Source organism: Sphaeramia orbicularis, chromosome 4, assembly GCF_902148855.1.
Source record: "Sphaeramia orbicularis chromosome 4, fSphaOr1.1, whole genome shotgun sequence".
NCBI classification, from domain to species: Eukaryota; Metazoa; Chordata; class Actinopteri; order Kurtiformes; family Apogonidae; genus Sphaeramia; species Sphaeramia orbicularis.
In genome coordinates, this window is record NC_043960.1 from 5,952,710 (window position 1) to 5,966,495 (window position 13,786).

At 34.0% G+C, this 13,786-nt stretch overlaps 1 protein-coding gene across 1 annotated transcript in view; it reads left to right on the forward strand.

Moving 5' to 3' along the window:
* Positions 1-13,786, forward strand: part of crb1 (crumbs cell polarity complex component 1) — a 79,581-nt gene that overhangs the window by 12,272 nt on the left and 53,523 nt on the right. Inside the window, 2 exon segments of the mRNA XM_030131858.1 lie at positions 4,192-4,331; positions 8,382-8,564. Coding sequence (XP_029987718.1) covers positions 4,192-4,331; positions 8,382-8,564 — 323 coding nt within the window.

Genomic DNA, 13,786 nt, shown 5'->3' on the forward strand with positions numbered 1-13,786 from the left:
TCATTTGCATTAAACATGGTATAAAAATAACATTATAGCAGCAGGATTCCATTCTAGGCCGGCCTAGAATAGAATTCCATTCTGGGCCGGCCCGATTCAGAATCGGGCCAGATTCCGTTTTGGGCCTCGACATATACATACATATGTGATATTCTTCTCCAAACTGTCATATTCCTGCTCAGTAGGACTGCTTACTTTGTTTACGTACTATGCATTACAGTCATATTTACTTTATTTAAAGAACATACTATGCATTACAGTCATATTTACTTTATTTACAGAACATACTATGCATTACAGTCATATTTACTTTATTTACAGAACATACTATGCATTACAGTCATATTTACTTTATTTACAGAACATACTATGCATTACAGTCATATTTACTTATTTACAGAACATACTATGCATTACAGTCATATTTACTTTATTTACAGAACATACTATGCATTACAGTCATATTTACTTTATTTACAGAACATACTATGCATTACAGTCATATTTACTTTATTTACAGAACATACTATGCATTAGTCATATTTACTTTATTTACAGAACATACTATGCATTACAGTCATATTTACTTTATTTACAGAACATACTATGCATTACAGTCATATTTACTTTATTTACAGAACATACTATGCATTACAGTCATATTTACTTTATTTACAGAACATACTATGCATTACAGTCATATTTACTTTATTTACAGAACATACTATGCATTAGTCATATTTACTTTATTTACAGAACATACTATGCATTAGTCATATTTACTTTATTTAAAGAACATACTATGCATTAGTCATATTTACTTTATTTAAAGAACATACTATGCATTAGTCATATTTACTTTATTTACAGAACATACTATGCATTAGTCATATTTACTTTATTTAAAGAACATACTATGCATTACAGTCATATTTACTTTATTTACAGAACATACTATGCATTACAGTCATATTTACTTTATTTAAAGAACATACTATGCATTAGTCATATTTACTTTATTTAAAGAACATACTATGCATTAGTCATATTTACTTTATTTAAAGAACATACTATGCATTACAGTCATATTTACTTTATTTAAAGAACATACTATGCATTAGTCATATTTACTTTATTTAAAGAACATACTATGCATTAGTCATATTTACTTTATTTAAAGAACATACTATGCATTAGTCATATTTACTTTATTTACAGAACATACTATGCATTACAGTCATATTTACTTTATTTACAGAACATACTATGCATTAGTCATATTTACTTTATTTAAAGAACATACTATGCATTAGTCATATTTACTTTATTTAAAGAACATACTATGCATTACAGTCATATTTACTTTATTTAAAGAACATACTATGCATTAGTCATATTTACTTTATTTACAGAACATACTATGCATTACAGTCATATTTCACAACACATTATATACTTTATTCTTAACTGTCTGTGTCTGTGTATAAAGGTTCTTCTCAAGACATGAGTCTAAATATGATTTGCGAGATGTTTGTAAATTTGGTGTACAAAAAGCTAGAAAAGAGACTACAAGCAGATGTGAATCTGTTGTTGGAGTTAAACTATGGAATGAGGCCAGCATGGATTTAAGAATGTGGAGCTCATTTTTGACATTGAAAAAAATGGGCAATTTTTGAAGGATACAATTGTTAAGATCTAATAAGTAATAAGTAAATAATTTATTTTCGACTCTGCATTAAATTACCATTAATTTTGTTGGTTATGTTTTCTATTTTTCTGGTTTAGTTTCACTTTTTATGTTTTTGCTTGTTTGTTTGGTTGTATGCATTGTTATTTTTTTCTTTTTCCTATATTTAATGCTGGGTAGCTTAATTTATTATGTAGGACAGTAAACAAAGTAAGCAGTCCTACTGAGCAGGAATATGACAGTTTGGAGAAGAATATCACATATGTATTAGGAGTGTTGACACTGGTTGTATGTGATGACTGAATAAAGAATTTCATCATCATCATCATCATCATCATCATTAACTGACCCTGAGACTTCTTCTCCTTGGTAGAAGGCCTACTCGTGGTTCATACAGGAAAATGTGTGCATGCCAGGTCTTCCTTGCAAAAGAGATTTCTGATCTCAATGGGACTTCCTGGTTAAATAAAGGTAAAATAAAATAAATGGCGCGGCGGTAAATAAATCCACCGTTGATCTGAATCAGGGGTGTCCAACATATGGTCCACGGGCCAAAACTGACCCACCAAATGGTCTGATCCAGCCCGTGGGATAAAATTCAGAGGTGCAAAAATTACACAAAAAATATTAATAGTCAAGGGTGTTCAGGGGACATAAGTCACTTTTCCATTGGACATCTGCACAAAACTTTACTGATATTTACTAAATGCTGCAAAAACAGAAGTGCGTAATGTCGCTTTTTCCATTAAATCACAAGTGCGATGATTTGTTTATTTATTATCGCGAGATGACACGAGAAGTCATTCTATAAACATGACGACGAATGTAAATATGGTGTTGATTTACAGATATATTCATTATAATTACATATATTACCCCTATATCTCATTCTAAATTAAAAAATGATGTGGTTTCCTGGTGTGTCCACACATACCGCCACGCTTCCTCTTCTTCTTCTTCTTCGCTTGTTGTAACGTCCGTCAACACCCGTTTTTTTAATTCACCTGACTCTGGTTGTGAAAAAAGATCTTTCCATTGCAGTTTTGCGTGATATACAGGGTGGGGAAGCAAAATTTACAATATTTTGAGGCAGGGATTGAAAGACAGTGTATGACCAATTAGTTTATTGAAAGTCATGAGAATTTATTTGCCACAAGAAAATGGACATAATAGAAAATGTTTTTATTCTATGTGTCCTCCTTCTTTCTCAATAACTGCCTTCACACGCTTCCTGAAACTTGTGCAAGTGTTCCTCAAATATTGGGGTGACAACTTCTCCCATTCTTCTTTAATAGTATCTTCCAGACTTTCTGGTAATAGTTTTGCTCATAGTCATTCTCTTCTTTCCATTATAAACAGTCTTTATGGACACTCCAACTATTTTTGAAATCTCCTTTGGTGTGACGAGTGCATTCAGCAAATCACACACTCTTTGACGTTTGCTTTCCTGATTACTCATACGGGCAAAAGTTTCTGAAAAGGTATGGATAATAGTGTTAGGTATGATTATGACATCAATATATGTTTGGTTTCAAAACAATTGACGTAGTGCCTGCTGAGAAAAAACAACTAAATGTTCATTGTAAATTTTGCTTCCCCACCCTGTACCACTTGTGCTACGCCTGAAAACCCACTTCTTACCAGCGCAAAAACTTTTAATCAACAAATGAGACTTTTGGCAAAATTGTCATTTTTCCATTAGGTAAATTTTTATGCCAAGTTATATTTGCGCAATTTGAGGGTCAATGGAAAAGCGACTACTTTTAAGTCAATGTGAGATCAAGTAAATGATTACATAAAAACCTACAAATACTGACAACTTCAAATTTTCTTCTTGGTCTAATGTGAATAAAGTTAAATTACATTATGAAATTACTTCCTATCACAAAAACATGTGAATAACCTGAACAAATATGAGAAATAAATGTAATTTTTACAATGTTCTGCTGGATACAAATGTTTTCTGATTGTGTAGGTCGACTGTGATCTGTGTTAAAATTACATTATGGAATTATTTACATTTACAAATCCTGTCAATAAAATGTGACTGACCTGAACAAATGAGAAACCTGAAATTTGAATAGAACACAAAGCAAAATAAGTGCAATTTTATCAATATTCTGCCGGTTACTAAATGTTTTGTGCATTTGTAAATCCACTGTGATCTGTAACAAATAAATTGTAACATAATATTGATGAAATTGGACTTTTTTTTTTGTTGTTGTTTAAATATTTCAGGGTGTAGATGATTGTTCAGGTTATTCACGTTTTCAGAATGTAATTTAACTTTCACACTAAAACAAAGACAATAATTTGGGTTATTATTTATAGGTTATTATGTTATTATTGTACTGGTCTGACCCACTTAGATCTCATTGGACTGAATGTGGAAGCTGAACTAAAATGAGTTCAACAGCCCAGATGTAAATGTTCCATCTGTAAATCTAACCTGGAGGTCTTCGTGTAATCACCGTCTGACTGTGTTTGGCTGTTTGGTTTCTCAGGTTCAGCTGTGACTGCTCCTCCACTGCCTTCACCGGTGAACTCTGTGAGACGCCGCTGCCACCGTGTGACTCTGAACCCTGCTTCAACGGCGCCATCTGTAAGGACAATCACAGTAACTACACCTGTGAATGTTGGCCAGGTACGGTCCATTCAATGTCTGTGTCTGTCTGTCTGTCTGTCTGTCTACCTACATATTAATTTTTATTTATATAGTGTCACATCATAATAATAGTTATTTCATGTCACTTACATTTAGAGCTGGTCTAAACCTGACTCCTGAACCAAGTAAAATGAAAAGTTAAGTAATTTATTTAGGCAAGTAAGGGGGTATGAAACAAAATTTTTGAGAGTGATTATTGTCCATAAACTCTGTTGGAAACCACAAATAGAATATATCAAAATGTCAAAGGCTGTTGCGATTCTTTATAAAACTCGAGATTTGTTAAACAAGAAATATTTGCATATATTGTATTGTTCACTTGTAATGCCGTACTGTGAGGAAATATGGGGCAATGTGTATCAAACTAATATAAACCTGATAATTAAACTCCAAAAATAAAAAGCTATTAGAGTAATAAATCAAGCTGGTTATATTCAACCAAGTAATCCATTTTTTGTAGAATCTGATTTATTAAAATTTTTTGATATTGTATATTTAACCCTTTCATGCACAGTGGTCATTCCAGTGGACAGTTCTTCTCCAGCTGTTCTCTTGTATATTCATGGGTTTGGTTGTTTTAGTTTCATATCAGCCAACACAGTGGACACTTATGCACCATCCAAAATACTGCAATCCATACCACTACTGTAACGGTGCTGCTCATGATAAACCTGATCTGCAGTAACATGTTTGAGTGTAAATCAGTTGCTAATTGTTATTAGACTGTAATTAACAGCTTTCTGGAACAAAAAGTTGTTTTTTTTTTTTTTTTGTTTTTTTTCATAGCCTCCTCCAGGGCCAGATTAACACTTCATTGTACCCTGGGCAACAATATTCAAGGGCCCCATCATCACAACCCCAGGATCCCTATAATCTGGCAAAATACAGAATAAGTTCCAGGAATATATGTAAATATACCCCATACTTCAACATCTAACTATCATCAAATGCATTTTGATGTACAAATGTGTAAATGCTCATAGAACTACAAGTGCACCACGATAGCCTCTTTGTCAAGGCCACTCACTTGCATATGATGATATGAAAACAAAACACATTAGCATCAGTATAATCTAAAATTGATCCACTACATTAGAAAGAGAGGGAAGTGTCCTCCATTTTCACAAAAAATAAATAAGAAACCATTTCCAAAGTATCCAGTATTTATTTAAGAACACTTTTTGCGGACAGTTTCATTTATAAGCAAAAGATAACCAGATATTTTCGTTATGCCCGAGCTACCCAGGGCCCTTCAGAGGTCGCGGGCCCCTGGGCAATTGCCCAGTTGCCCATATGGTTAATGCGGGCTTGCCTCCTCAGACCAAGTAATGTATTTTGTCCTCTATAGGGGATAAAAGTTTGACAGTTTTACTTAAAAAAGGCTGTGCATTACAAAGGACATTCCATTAAAAAAATCAATCAAATAAAGATAATTTTAAAAATGTATGTGAAAAAACTGTTGCATTATGCAGTTTCTGATCAAGACAATTTTTTAATGTAAAAAAGCTAAAACTGTCAATTTCCTGGGTCTCAGGAGGATATTATCTCCATGAAATAAGTAATAACTAATATTAGAGTATGATAAAATGTGAGAAAACATCAGCGATTTAGCAATTAGCGACATGAAAAATGTTTTTATTTCGAAGTTTTCACACAGTTTATCACTTTCTGATGATGAGTTTTAAATACATGTTTCTTTGTTTCAAAAATTAAATGCATGGTGTCCAGCTGAGTGGACATTTTTGTGACTCCACGAAAAATAGGTTCATAAAAAAAATTCATTTGCATTGTTTTTTTCATGCCTAAAGAGGAATAAAAACACTCAAGAAAAAAATATTGACTAAGGTTCTCATAATTCATGCATGAAAGGGTTAAAAACAATGGAAAATTATGTTCCGTGCTAAAAGTAAAAGTCTTCCTGTTTGTATTCAGAAAAATTTTAAGTTAAGAGAAGGAAATTATAATTTAAGAAAGATGTTTGTGTATGAAACATGTAAAGTAAGAACAAACGTTAAATATCGTTGTGTTTCTGTTATTGGGGTCAAATTATGGAACCAGTTGAAGGATGAAGTGAAATTGTGTAGCTCGCTGTCGAGTTTCAAAAAAGCTTTAAGTGGTCAAATTCTCAAGGGCTGTGAAAGTAATATGATTTCAAAGTGACTTAAGAAACTGAATGTAGACTAATTTGTGTTAATGTTTTATCTGCTGCAACTTCAGGTGTGCAGTTGGAGTAAGGATGGGAATAGGAGAAGCAGAAATAAGCCTCTGGCTTCAGCTTCTTCCTTTTTCAGTTACCAATTGTGTTAATTTTTTGTTTTTAAACTTTTTATTTAGATTTTTGAACAATATAAAACAGAACAAAACATCTGAGACAAGACATAGATAAAAATAAAAAAATTACACCACATAGTATTATTACTGTTACAAATATTATACTACATCTATAGATACATTGTCAAATATCGAAATATTCATATATTTGTATACATATGCACACATCTATATAAATACAAAACACCTCATGTCAGGGCTTATAAGAGCAATTCTCGTCAACAACCCAAAAAGTTTAATTATACAAACAGTCTTCGACCATGTGCCATCTCCGCTTAAAAAGATCCATTTTCATTTGTAATGATGCGGTCATTCTTTCCATAGTGTACACTTGTTTCAGTCTTTGTTTCCATTCTATTACCGTTGGTGATTTGACACTCTTCCAATTTACTGTTACTATTTTTTTAGCAATCAATAGTAAAATATGTAAAATATATCTCTGCTCTGCATTAAAATCATTGGCCGGTATGACTCCAAGTAAATAGAACAAAACATTTGAAGGGACTTCTCTTTTTACATTTCTTTCAATTTCTTCTTTGGTATTTTTCCAGTGTATAAACAAGCTTGGACAGTCCCAAAAGATGTGTATGGTCACCTGTTTTAGCACAGTTTCTCCAGCATAAAGCTGTAGATGGATCCTTGACAAAATAAGATAGAACCAAAGGAGTATGAAAAAATCTGGTCTTGAGTTTCCAATCAAATTCCCTCCACCACTGACTATTGATGCCTTTATGACTAATATGACATCATTTGTCCCACAGTTCGTCTTCTATAACAGTATTTGACTCCAATTCCCATTTTTCTTTGATATCATAGGTAAATTGTGTTAATTTTATGTTTGTTTTTCTTTTACATGTATGTGTTTTTGTACATAACGGAAATAAAAATATTCATTCATTCATTCATTCAATTTGGAACTAAAATAAAACTACCTGAAAAAATGTCAGTGGAAGCATTTTTATTTTTGAGATATTCCCATAAGAGTCAGTCATTCTATATGAGAAGTTCAGTTTTAACCCATCAGCCAAATACTGACAAAACTGTGCTAATTCGTCTACAGGGTGGGGAAGCAAAATTTACAATGAACATTTAGTTGTTTTTTTCTCAGCAGGCACTACGTCAATTGTTTTGAAACCAAACATATATTGATGTCATAATCATACCTAACACTATTATCCATACCTTTTCAGAAACTTTTGCCCATATGAGTAATCAGGAAAGCAAACGTCAAGAGTGTGTGATTTGCTGAATGCACTCGTCACACCAAAGGAGATTTCAAAAATAGTTGGAGTGTCCATAAAGACTGTTTATAATGGAAAGAAGAGAATGACTATGAGCAAAACTATTACCAGAAAGTCTGGAAGATACTATTAAAGAAGAATGGGAGAAGTTGTCACCCCAATATTTGAGGAACACTTGCGCAAGTTTCAGGAAGCGTGTGAAGGCAGTTATTGAGAAAGAAGGAGGACACATAGAATCAAAACATTTTCTATTATGTACATTTTCTTGTGGCAAATAAATTCTCATGACTTTCAATAAACTAATTGGTCATACACTGTCTTTCAATCCCTGCCTCAAAATATTGTAAATTTTGCTTCCCCACCCTGCATATCTGAAAATACACAACAAAGGGATGTACTTCTTGAAAATGTGCTGAGAAAATTACCCATAATCCCCTCCTGTTCTTCACGGCATTAGGGTTTGAGGGGCGTCAGTGTGAGGTGGACATCAGTGAATGTTCCAGCAGCCCCTGTGCGAACGGAGGACGCTGCATCGAGAGGTCCTGGCAGGTTCTGTACGGCAGCGAACCTCTGCTGCCTGAACACTTCCACCTGCAGCACGCCGAAGGCTACGTCTGCAGCTGTCCTCCAGGAACCACAGGTACAGGTGGACAGATGGACAGGCAGGGGGCGCACTGGAGGGGCGGCAAACAGCATCTGAAACACAATATTAACCCTTAACCCTTTCATGCACACTGGTCACTACAGTGGACAGTTATTCTACGGCTGTTCTCTTGTGTATTCATGGATTTTCTTGTTGTTGTTGTTGTTGTTTTTTACACACATCTTTATTAAAGTTTTAAGACACTACATATCTTTTCTGACATGAATTGGTAACATTATGTCGATCTCTCCTGAGCATAAAGCCTCAGAATTACAAGCCCTCCCCATAGTTTTCACACAATTTATCAGTAAATACATATTTCTGTGCGTCAAAAATTAAACGTGTGGTGTCCAGCTGAGTGGACATTTTTGCAACTTCATGAAAAATAGGTTCATAAGATTTTTTTTTTTGTCATTATTATTTTTTTTAATGTATTTTAAAATTTTTGAAATTATTATTGTTATTTTTTTAAATTATTATTATTTATTTTTCAGAAGAAAATTTTAATCACATTGTTTTTTTCATGCTAAAGAGGAATAAAAACACTCAGAAAAAATCTGGATTTAGGTTCTCATAATTCATGCATGAAAGGGTTAAAGACCCAAAGACCCACCACCCAGCACTGATCTCAACTGTTTAATCCCTGTTGATCAGTTAATCCTATCAATACATGTAAATAATTGGTGTAAAATACAGGTTTGTCGTCTTTTCATGGTCATCAGATATGACCCATTTGGACCTTCAGAAGCTCCGTAGTTACCGTGGAAACAACCGTCATCTTCTACAACATTGATTCACCAGTAAAACCCCTAGCGTTGATCAATGACAGTGGATGGACACACTGGTTTATGTTCAGGTTAGTGATATTTTTGCTGGAAAAAAGTCCATTTTCTTCAGTTTTGTCTGTTTGATATAATAACCTTTGAACTTGCTCTGAGATTTAATGAACAGCTACATGAATAAGTGAACTAAATATAGAAAAATACATGATTTAAAGTGGAAAAAAAACTCAAATAAAGAAGGTAATATTACAATAATGAAGCAGCACTGATCTCTTAGCAGTTTAAATATGGTGCCCTGGATGAGATATAGCCAATAGGAAGAGCAGAAGAGATCAGCTGATTGGGCGGGGCTTGAGATTAGCGTTTGTGATCGTGCACAATGTGAGCTGAGCTTGACTTCATGGTCTGAACGGACATCATGCTCCATCAGGCTACGTTCAGAACACTCACTTACTGCTTTAGTGTATTTTTTGAGACGCTGCTGTCAAACACAACACTAGCACTAAGACGTCTGCGAGATTTTGAATGATCACTTTTAAGTAACACCTAGACGCTAAAACTTCTTCTTTTAGCGACTTTCAGATGAATCTTTCTCTACATTTAACCTTTTTGTAGGTGATTTATCATCATTTATTATAATATTATCCTTTGCATTGTGCATTTTCTGTGAAAATCTGACATTTTCCTGTATTTGATTTACTAATCATGTAGATGATTAGTAAATTCAGTGGTTATTCTATCAAAACAGAGACAACTTTCTTATTTACTAAAGACTTTCATGCAGTTATAACGAGATGCTGGCTGTCAAAAACACAGCCTTCTATGGACAACCTTTATAAATATTGTGAATTATTTACATCATATGGAGCAGATCACTTATATTCTGAGGCTACAAAAGGATGTAGGAGAAGGACAGTGGAAAAAATGGACTCTCTTCTTAGCTCAGTAACTTCAGAAATACTACCTGCTTAAACAGGCGTAACTTATATACACATTTACACTGTGTGAGAATGCATATTTATTCATGTATTCTTTTTTTTTTTCCTATGTAAGTTGTGACCCCCGGATCCTGCTGTTTGTGTTATGTATGTTTAACCACGTTTGTAGGAAAATAAGAAAAATAAAGTAAAAAAAAACAAAAAACTGAGAAAACTGAAGATAAGGTGACATTTTCAGCAAATATATCAATAACTGAACATAAACCCAGTGTGTCCATCCACTGTCATTGATCCAGTTCCTGAATGAAATTTCCTCTATATTTAACTTTTTTTAAAAAGTGATTTATCAGCATTTATTGTAATATTATCCTCTTTAGTTTGAGTTGTTTTTTTTTTTCAGTTTAAATCGTGTATTTTTCTTTTAGTTCACTTATCATGTAGCTGTTCATTAAATCTCAGAGTAAATTCAAAGGTTATTATATCAAAACAGAGAAAATGAAAGAAAAAGTGACTTTTTCAGTAAATCTATCATTAATTGAACTTAAACCCAGTGTGTCCATCCACTGTCATTGATCCAACTCCATGGGTTTAACTGGTGAATCAATGTTGTAGAAGATGATGGCGTTTCCACGGTAACTACGGAGCCTCTGAACGTTCACATGGGTCATATGTGATGACCATAAGAAGACAACAACTGCATTTTACACTAATTATTTACATGTATTGATCGGATTAGTGGATCAACAGGTATTAGACAGTTTAAATCAGAAGATGGCTTTTGGTCACCGGTGGATGTTTAGGTGTTTATGGGTTACGTAGAGCACAGACACGTGACATTAAATAAGTTTAGTTCCAAAAGAAGAATATTCCACTATTCCAGCTTACACAAACTGATTTATCACCATTTATTGTAATATGATCCTCTTATTTTGAGTTTTTTTTCCAGTTTAAATCATGTATTTTCTATATTTAATTCCCTTATCATGTAGCTTGTTCATTAAATCTGAGAGTAAATCCCAAGGTGACAGTGAAAACTGAAGAAAAAGTGACTTTTTCAGCCACCAGTACCTTCAATTTCCCATTTGGACTAAAAAAATACATGTTTTCACTGGTAAATTCTTGATGTAGTCTATTTTGTTAATTATATTGTCGTTCTTTAAATTTTTTCTTCTTTTTTCTTTCTTCTTCTTTCTTTTTTTCTTTAACCCATAAAAACCCAGTGCTGCTTTTGTGGCAGTTCCTGAATGAAATTTCCTCTATATTTAACTTTTTTTTTTTTTTAAGTTGATTTATTACCATTTATTGTAATACTATCCTCTTATTTTGAGTTTTTTCCAGTTTAAATCATGTATTTTCTATATCTAATCCACTTGTCATGTAGTTACCTCCGCCAAGGAGGTTATGTTTTTGCCAGGGTTTGTCTGTTTGTTTGTTTGTTTGTTTGTTTGTTTGTTTGTTTGTTTGTTTGTTTGTTTGTTTGTTTGTCTGTCCGTTAGTGTGCAACATAACTCAAAAAGTTATGGACAGATTTTGATGAAATTTTCAGGGTTTGTTGGAAATGGGATAAGGAAGAAATGATTAAATTTTGGTGGTGATCGGGCGTGGGGGGGCCCATTTCCAACAAACCCTGAAAATTTCATCAAAATCTGTCCATAACTTTTGGAGTTATGTTGCACACTAACGGACAGACAGACAGACAGACAAACAAACAAACCCTGGCAAAAACATAACCTCCTTGGCGTGGGGGGGCCCACGGGGGGGGCCATTGATCAGCCTTGGCGGAGGTCTGCGCTCTCCGAGTGCTTTTCTAGTTGTTCATTAAATCTCAGAGTAAATTCAAAGGTTATTATATCAAAACAGAGAAAGGAAAGGAAAAAGTGACTTTTTCAGTAAATATCCATAATTGAACATAAAACCCAGTGGTCCATCCACTGTCATTGATCCAACTCCATGGGTTTCACTGGTGAATCAATGTGTAGAAGATGACGGTGTTTCCACGGTAACCACGGAGCCTCTGAATGTCCACATGGGTCATATGTGATGACCACAAGAAGACAACAAACTGTATTTTACACCAATTATTTTACATGTATTGATTCAGATTAGTGGCATCAACAGGTATTAGGACAGTTTAAATCAGTAGATACTTTTGGTCACCGGTGGATGTTTAGGTGTTTATGGGTTAAGTAAGAGCACAGACACGTGACATTAAATAAGTTAGTTGCAAAGGAGAATATTCCACTATTCCAGCTTACACAACAGGTTACATGGGACTGTGAGCTGTTTCCTGCTGAGAATCGTGTTCTAATAAACTGACTCCCTTACCAATGGCTGTGGCCCTGACTCACTAAGGTGGCCAAATAGCATTAGTTTAATCCCCAGGATCTGGCTTTGCTGGTCTCCTGACTGGAGCTATTCAACCCTATGTGGCTACAGAGAGTAGACGGAGGAGCAGACGTCCGCTGCTATGGCCTGCATACACAGACACTAATATGGTGCAGTTAGTCGAGTTTGGGTCTGTTCTGGTGGAAAGAGTTACGGCATGATGTGGACACCTGCACCATGGACCTGGGGGATTTTTGTTGCTTGCAACAGGTAACAACATAATACCTTTTTCTGCCCTGTTAGGTCAGGGGTGTCAAACTCATTTTATTTCAGGGGCCCGATTCAGCTAAATTTGATCTGAAGTGGACTGAACCAGTAAAATATACATAATAATATATAAATAATGTCAACTCCAAACTTTTCTCTATGTTTTAGAGCGAAAAAAGTTAATTTGCATTATGAACAGGTTTACATCCACAAACTGTCCTTTCAAAAGATGTGTAATAAGATGAACAAACTGAAAAAATAAGTGTAATTTTAACAATATTATACCTCAGTTTATCATTTACACATGCACATTAGAACTTATAGATCACAGTGATCTACAAATACACAAAACATTTAATAAGAGGTAGAATATTGTTAAAAACTGTACTTGCTTCTCTTAAGACATTTCAGGTTATTCACATTTTTTTGCAAATTATACTTTGTTTTAATGTAAATACATGACAATATTTACATTACAAAGAGAAAACATTTGGAGTTGTCATTATTTATATATTATTATGATAGTATTTGACTGAATCCTGCCCACTTGAGATTGAATTAATGTGAACCTGAACGAAAAGAATTGTTAATGTCTTCAGTGTAATTTTTGCATTTCACCAAATTCATCCCAAGAGCCAAGTGGACCCTTGGTGGGCCGGATATGGCCCTCGGGCCGCATGTTTGACACCTGTGTGTTAGGTGTTTAGGCGAGGTATTAGGTAATAGGTGTTTAGTATTAGGTTGGTTTTCTTTCAGTTAATAATGTGCTGTGGATGAACATGTTCTTGTATTTTCGAAACAATGCATCTAAACGTGGATAAAAGGAATGACAAAACTGAAAATAAGATAAGATTCAAGAATTAACTCCAATTATGAACAGAGGGGGACACCATTACCCACTTTACAA